The sequence below is a fragment of the Dendronephthya gigantea genome, unplaced genomic scaffold, assembly GCF_004324835.1.
Source record: "Dendronephthya gigantea isolate DGI-Jeju-01 unplaced genomic scaffold, DenGig_1.0 000094F, whole genome shotgun sequence".
In the NCBI taxonomy this organism is placed as follows: Eukaryota; Metazoa; Cnidaria; class Anthozoa; order Malacalcyonacea; family Nephtheidae; genus Dendronephthya; species Dendronephthya gigantea.
In genome coordinates, this window is record NW_021163104.1 from 445342 (window position 1) to 453636 (window position 8295).

At 34.8% G+C, this 8295-nt stretch overlaps 1 protein-coding gene across 1 annotated transcript; it reads right to left on the minus strand.

Moving 5' to 3' along the window:
• Nucleotides 1-326: 326 nt before the first annotated feature.
• On the minus strand, nt 327-4284 carry LOC114533726 (ficolin-2-like). Its single transcript, XM_028555321.1, has 5 exons — nt 4188-4284; nt 3811-4031; nt 2324-2366; nt 868-1245; nt 327-601 (listed from the first exon to the last, which is right to left on the minus strand). The coding sequence occupies exons 1-5, from the start codon at nt 4282-4284 to the stop codon at nt 327-329; spliced, it is 1014 nt and encodes a 337-aa protein (XP_028411122.1).
• Between the last annotated feature and the right edge of the window lie 4011 nt (nt 4285-8295).

Sequence of the window (8295 nt, forward strand, 5' to 3'; positions counted from 1 at the left end):
GTCACTGTTTTGATGTTTCCCTGACTCTGAAGCATCAAAGGTGGAAATTTCGACAATTAATTATGCTGATAAAATCCCGAAAACGCCTGCAGAAAACGATTTCGCTATGACACTAGACATCATTGACTCATTCCATAACGTGAACGTATAATTACGGCTAATATTGGTCTGGCTAACCTAGAAGATTATTTAATTGGTTATAGATGTGGGAAGCGGTGCCGCATGCATGTATTTCTAAAACAAACATGTTGCGTGTTAGTGCACTGCAATTTTTTTGATGTATATCATATAGGGTCTAAACCTTATTTCTTTATTGTTCAACAACTTTATTTCCTCTTTCCAAATTCACGTGGTCGTATCTTCATCGATGTTGATTTCAGAGAATAATCATATCCTTTCCAATGGTACCAGTTGATTCCAACAGCCCACGATGTGTGATTGCCATAATGATACAAACCATTCAAATTGGAATGATGACAATGCCAATACCACCAGGCTCCTTTGAATCTCACTGCACAGTTGTATCCCGCAATATCATTGTCAGAATCTTTGGTGGTGAAAGCCATACGGTTTTCTCTTTTCAACGAGTTCCCTGCTGTACCTTAATGCAAAAGTATATGGCCTGTTAAAAATTTAAATTAGGTTAAATCAAATTAAAACTAAATGTATAGATAAATAGAGAATATTAGGGAATCACTAAATTCGCAGGTCTTAATTCCGGAAGAGATTATATAGTAGAGTCATAATGCTCCAACTGCATCCATATGTGTAGAAACGTCTACTGTATTTAAGCTTTTGACAAGTAACTGCATAATATACTCGACAATGGTAAAGAGAGCTGGGTTTTTCTCCCAGTGAGAGTCTTACCATGATAACCTCCAACATTCAACTTGTATTTCTCTCTTTCACTGCTGACTTTAAATGAATCATAATGAGCGTAACTGGTGTTCCCAGATGTATCTTCCATGTCGATACGAAGTTCATTTTGTAAAATATTTGTCATCATGTGTATTTTTTCAAGACCAAGCCAATATTCTCCGCTCAAGTTACCAAAACCATGTTTGTAATCTTGCCATCCTCGGTAGAAGTCAACACTTCCATCAAGACGACGTTGAAATACAGTCCATCCTCCACCTGATGTTGTCATATCACAAAACACTTTGAAACTTCCCTTTCCGTCGGGATTAATTTCATAAATTCCACTTTGGGTATTTCCCTTTTCATACAAATCAGCGCAGTGGAGACCTAAAAAATATCATGGATTTATATTACAACTTAGTGGTTTTTGCAAACGGGTAAATAACCGCTTGCAGTTTTTCCCGTGGTAATAAATTTTTTCTCGGTTTCAGCTATCAGATTAATTTTTGTCACACTTGCAAAATTCGTAACAATATTTCTCTAAGAGAATAAGAAAATTAGTACAATTGCTAAGTTTAAATTCGCCAGGGGGATTAAATGGTTATCAGAAGGCAGGTTCCCTCATGACCCAAAATTTTTTAATTGTTACAATTGCCATTTATGTGCGAAAAGAGACCTTTTCTGTGTTGACAAGCGCCGTGTTTTTAGATCTATAAGCCTATGTAGCAACCAATCATTTCCTAACCATTACAGCGTCTTTTAGCCTTCTAAACACATTGGCGTACGCCTATTTTCGCACGCTATTTACAGTTCGGTAATTATTGTTCAACAGAAAAAATTCCCTTTCGTTTTTTAAACACAGTGGAAGGTTGAAAATTCCCTACATTTTCTTTTAAACGCTTCTTTCTCACATAACAAAATAAGAGAAGATTAAATTATTTTTGAAAGTTCGTCAATATTTAAGTAAAATTGAAACATTGGCGTGTCCGTTTGTATCTTGATTGTGTTTTCTTAAGATTACATCTCGCAGTTTCCGTTTTTTTCATGTTCTGATATGGTTCGTGAATCATGAATTTTAAGTTTTTCTTCTTTAGCAATTGAACCAAAACCCTGACAACTCGTGTAAAAGACAAAAAATTGTATGTCAACAATTCTAAACTTCAAATCGTTATTGTTGAGGAAAACAAAAACTAAAGCAAGCAAACCATCCATGCATATACGCATTTTATAGCTGCCCTTTTAATTGACTGAAAAGCTTCTCTGGAAACTTGTGCCCCTCAAAGAAAAAAATTGAGATGCTTCTTCCTATGCCCCCGTAAGATATAATTATATGCATTTTGTGGAACTTTACTCGAGGAAGAATAATTTAAAAAAAGCTTTAACATTTTAATTTTGATTAAAACGATAATCGGAATGTTCTGAAATTCAAAATTATGATATTTGTGATAATTCTAAAGCAAATTACCTGATTTCTTGGTAAGATTTTCTTTTTTAACTTCACTCTTTCCCTATAAAATTGATTACAACAATACCGAAATTAATTAAATATTGATTCTAACCCTTTTACATCAATCATTATATCACTACATTATATACACTAATACAATAGTAGTATGAAAATTACGACTTTATATTTATAACATCTTTATTCTTTATAATTCATAATTTCTTTATTTCTTCAATGTTCATTTCTGTTGTTATAGACAAAAGAAACATAAGATACCGTATATTTCTTATGAGAAAAAGTGGTTGTATTTTGGTACGAATACAGAGTGGTCCAAAGATCGCAGATATGGAGAAAATATTTTCATACAGTTTAATAATAACAATCTTTTTCTCCAACCTCGCAAGCCAAGCTCTTTTACCTACGCTCCTCGCGGCCCACGCTGCGGCAAAGACTCTAGTCAAGGCTGGTCACGTGATTATTTTGTTACGCTTCTCCCGTGTGGGGATGGGTGGGACACAAGTAGCGTATAAATCACACCAGTTAAAACAGCGTGTTTCTAAGGAGTGAACATTGAGCGCTGTTGTACCGCAAAGCGAAATAACCTGTGTCGTTATTGTTTTTTGACCTCTAAATTCGCTCATCAACGCCCAAATTTAGAAGATAGCACAGGCCTTCGAGTGTCTGTATTGAATATCAACTGAACTTGTGACGATACTAAAACCGATTCTATCGACGATGATACCGTCTACACATAGCACTTGAATCTAAATTCGGTTTATTGCTCTTTTTAGTTTTTTGCTGCGCCACACTAGCTGTATTTATTTAGTTTATTGCGAGAACCGCTATTTTTAGTTGCGTTAGTACAAAGTCATCTGGATTGTGACAAGTGCTAAAAATAGCAGAAATGGTATATCGACTTTGCCACTCCTCCCATGGATAAGAACTAAGCGCTGATTAAAAACCTCCCATATTTTGGGAGGTTTTGCGATGTCACATGACCAGCCTTGACCAGGGTCTTTGCCGCAGCGTGGGCCGTGGAGCGTAGGTAAAAGAGCCTGGCTTGCGAGGTTGTCTTTTCTCGTTAAATCAGAATTGAAAGTTGATTAAATGATACCTTGCTTACAGGTATGCGGATTTCTGAAATTCGTACATCAACTTGATACTTGATGCAGACAATCTAATCTTGTTCTAGTTCGCGAAAAAAAGCTGCCAAAACCGCAGTATGTTTAATGTTGGTTTTTATAATTAAAAGTTCAAATTTTGAGTTCGGACTTCGGAACATGTTTTTTAAGTTCCGCAAACAAAATCGTAAACAAATCTTGAACAACACCTTTTCTTAATTCTGAAACTAACGAAAAACAAACCCTAATTGCTTCATTTCAAATCAATGGAGGTCCAGTGACGATTTCTATTTTACTTCGTATAAACAAGCATGTTTGAAATTATTGTGGTTTGCAGTATAAAAACCGTTAAATATCACTGACTTTGTCGTTTATCAAACTTACCGCTTCAACATCTTGTATCAATATCCAATCTCCCGTTTTCGTTTCTTCTTTCTTTCTAGTAACGTTTGTCAGTTGGCAATTTTCAACATTTTTTGTTGTTCTGTAGTTGAATCCAACACATTTGTCTTCGTCTTTGCAGTGAGTGTGACATCCTAACATGACAATTGAAGATGTAACATTGTGTCTTGATATTATTTCATCTGCAGGCAATGATGGACCTCCTAAAAATGTCAACAAAATTCTTGAGAGTCAAATAATTAATGTCCAAATTTCAACTAAAATTATGTGTTTTATTCGGGACTGATTTCACCATATGAAATATTTAAATGGTGTTTCACGACAATATTTTTTCTCTTACTTTTTTCGACAATACTCACCTTGTATGATTGTGTCGTAATTCGTCGGGGAACATTGGTTTGCTGAAATGTTTCCAATAGCAAGCAACAGCAAGCTTAAGCAGGCCGCTACAAACATCGTTTAAATCGTCTCTTGTCTGACTCGGTAATTCTGGAAGATATTTTCGCAGTTATGACCAGGAAAAAGGGGAAAATGATTGTAAGATATGATGCTGGCTGTAACTCAATTAAGTTGCTATAGCGACGTAATCCACTTACATACATGCAATCATGCATAAGTAGCGAGGCGAACTGATTTTAGTTTAAAATACTGTATGATTGGGAAGAGTTTGAAGTATCCTTGACGGTTTTGAGTTAAAAGGAAAAAGGAGGGAAAAGTAATGAAATAAAACAAAAGCACTTTATTTTACTAAATTATTACTTAAGTTATTTATTGTTTTCAATTTTCAGTTCTAATGTAGCAATATACGTGCTGCGTGTTTGGGTCGGCGCTAAAACAAGTCCAAGGGATGTAAAACTTTTAAACAAGTCATTTTCAAAAACAACTCCAAACAGCATTTTTCGATGTGGTGAAGATTGAAATTTTTGATGCAATCTTTTGTACTTCATTCAGTTGAAACTGAATGTTATATCCCCGATAATGTAGTAAAACGTCCTTTAATTAAGTTAACAAGTAACAAATTATGTAGTCCACAATATTTGCGTTGTTATGGCAACAATTGCTGAACGAGATGGCTGATTAATAGTCTCATATGGTCAAACATTTTGACGGTGTAAGCTCCCATTCAAATATGCATTGCACACAAATCCCTAAAAAGTGGGTTTAGGACGTTATCCCTATTCTTTTCTATCTCCTAGCACGAAATAAATAAAATATTATTTGTTTGGTTCTTTACCCGCTTTTGTTTACATTTCAAGTGAGTTATTTCATGATTAAAACTGCGTGAAAATTTAAACCTCAACAAACGTACGTCGTAACATAGAAAATGATGAAAATAATACTCGTTTTATTTCACGATTATCACGAAAGTTAAATTTAGTAACAAAATGTGATGCAATTTTTGTGGATATTGACAGACAAACATGCATGCAAACCTCTCCATGAAGATCTATTCTCTGAGCATCTAAACACAGTGAATCATGCGCACTTTCGCTGGATAGAAGAAACAGTTATAAAACAGAACGATATTAATTTTATTAATACATGTTTAAAACAACACAAAGTTACGTCCAGAAAAGGGTGAAGGCAACCGTAACTTTCAACCCCTACAAAATCACCAACAAATTTTCCCGTCTCCTGTAAGCCGCAGGAATAGAGGCAATGCAGATAAGGCCATGCTTGAGAGACTGCATGAGACTTTTGCTTTGTCGGACGTAGGGAGAATACTTAAACGATATAAACGATATATTAACGATACTGAAATAGCAAATATTTTTCGAATGTCAGTTTAACCAATTAAGATAGAGATTAATTGAGACACGATTGAGCGAAACGTGACTGACATTCACAGTACTGTATATAGTTTGCTTAATTGATACAGTTTGTTTATTTTCTTCAATGCCTGGCGCTAGCCAACTTAGAACTCATATATTTCATACACCAAATTTCTAAACGGCTTGAAATAATCTGAGACTAAATTTAAAATAAATATTCAATGCATGCTTCATCTAAAGTAAGATCGGTTCAGTGTGGGTTGTAATTGCCCGGAAAGTTCTATTCTAAATTTAACAAGACGCCAATTCTGGCGGTAACTCCGTCGCGCCAATCGTTGCATGCAACTGTGCCCCATTTCCTGTCAATATTTATTCCTAGGGTTTCTTGTAAATAGAGCACTTCGTACAGAATATAGGGGTAAAACTGCGTTATTGGTGCTAGGCAGATGAAGATGTAGCTAACGATATACGTGAATAAGGCTGAGTTTGGAATCATGTTCTCTGGGAATCTGTTTGTACTGAAATTCAATAGTTTCAACAATTCAATTCTTTTTGAAATGTGTTTAGCACGAAAATATTTCGAGACGAAATCAAACGAAATCAAAATACGAGTATCTTAGTTGGTCTGCGCGGCAAGGAAAACCGGGTCGAAAACGTAAAAAACACGAAAACAAAACAAAACACCGACGGCAATTTTAGACTGCGTTCGCGCAGTGCGCGACGCAGTAACTACGTTCTTTGTTAATTGAGGGAAATTTAATGAAGTTGTGGTGGCCAAGCAACAAAATTTTGGCTGCCTTAGAAACAATCTCAGTGGAAGTAAATTTCAATGTTGAAATGACTTACCACAACTGTGAAATTGTATATTCGAAATTATTTCAGGACTTTATTTGAAACAGCTGGTTTGCGTAGAAACTGCATGGACGAACAGTAATGAAATACTAATTTGCATGTTAGTAGCACTCAACAGCAAATTAATTATTTAAGTGCAAGCTGCATTTTCGTAGATATTGAGAGGCAAGCATGCATGCAAACCTTTCCCGAAGCTGGATATATATTTTCTGAGCGTCTAAACACAGTGATTCATGCGCTTTGGTTACAAGAAATAGTTATCCTTGCTCGTTTATTTTTATCAAACAGAACGATATCAATTTAATTAACACATAAGCAGGAATTGAGGCAATGGGAAAAGACAAAGATATTTTTCAAATGCCAGTTTAGCCAAGATGGAGATTAATTGTGCAAAAAGATTGAGGCAAACTCGTGACTGACTTTCATTTGTCTAGCACGTAGTTTGTTTAAATGGTTATTTTTCTCTAATTCCTTGCGCTGGGCAACTTAGTGCTCTTATTTCACACATTATATTTCTAAACTGCTTTAAATAAAATAAAGCTAAGAAAAATATTCGATGCATCTTCTATAAAATAGCCTGAATTTCGTGTGCATTTCGAAGCCAATTTCTAAGAATTGCTATTTTCTAAGTTTAACTACTTTCTTTGTTAATTGAGGGATATTTCATTAAGTTTCTGCCCAAAGGGCATCTAAAACCTACAAACTCCTAAAATAACCCAACTTTTGGCCGCATTTCATGAGACAAATTTATTAGAAATAAATTTTAATGTTAAAATGACTTACCACAACTCTGATTAATATATATTGGAAATTATTTCACGACTTTATTGTCAACAGCAGGTTTGGGTAGAAACTGCATGGACGAACAGTAATAAAATACTGATATGCATTTTAGTAGCAAATAAATTATTTAAGCGCAAGCTAAATGTTAAATATTAACGTCTCTTATTTGGCAGTTTATCTGCGGCCAATTTTTCAACCCTCGTACCCAGGGCCTGTTTTCCGTTGTATGCATTGCACAATCTCATTCCCCGAACCCGCGATTCGTCTGGTGAGGAAACAAATGCTAATGTTTATTATAAGATTAAACATACTCGAGAAAGTGTATAGTCACAATAAATTCGTAATATATTGTCTAGACTTTTATACAACAATTTGCATATAATTATTTTAACACCTATGTAATCATGCGTTACTACCTATTAGTTATTCATATACATATATTATTCGCATAACAAGTTTCACGCCAGAATTGTGGAAATTTAATGCCATTGTATGAAAATGTCTATTTGAACTAATATCGTGTTTCGCACTGTAGTGTTTCACGACAATATTTTTTCTGAACAAGACGTACCTTTTATTATTGTGTCGTAATTTTTCTCGGAACATTGGTTTGCAGAAATGTTTTGAATATCAAGCAATAGCACGAACAAGGTGCCGCTGCAAACATCGTTTAAATCGTCTCTTATCCAACTCCGTAATACAGTCTGAAACTTTTTTACTAGAGATGTAACTAGGAAAAAAGACGAGTAGAAATTGATCGTGAATAATGACGTTTGCTGTATTTAATGTAAATTTTGAAAACTTCATTAAGTTAATTACTATAACATGAGCATGAGCAAGGCAACATTAAGCTATTTATTATGCCATCAATATAATAAAGTTAATGGAGAAACCTTCTTATCGAGGTGTGTCTTCGGTTTTGCCTTTGGCAAAAAAACATGTATAAGCTTGCCGTATGTCAAATATACAGTATGTCAAATATAGATTCAAGATGACATCGTAGGCGAACATTAGTTAACCTGATTCCTTGCAACCAATTAGACTCCTTTCACCTTTAGCG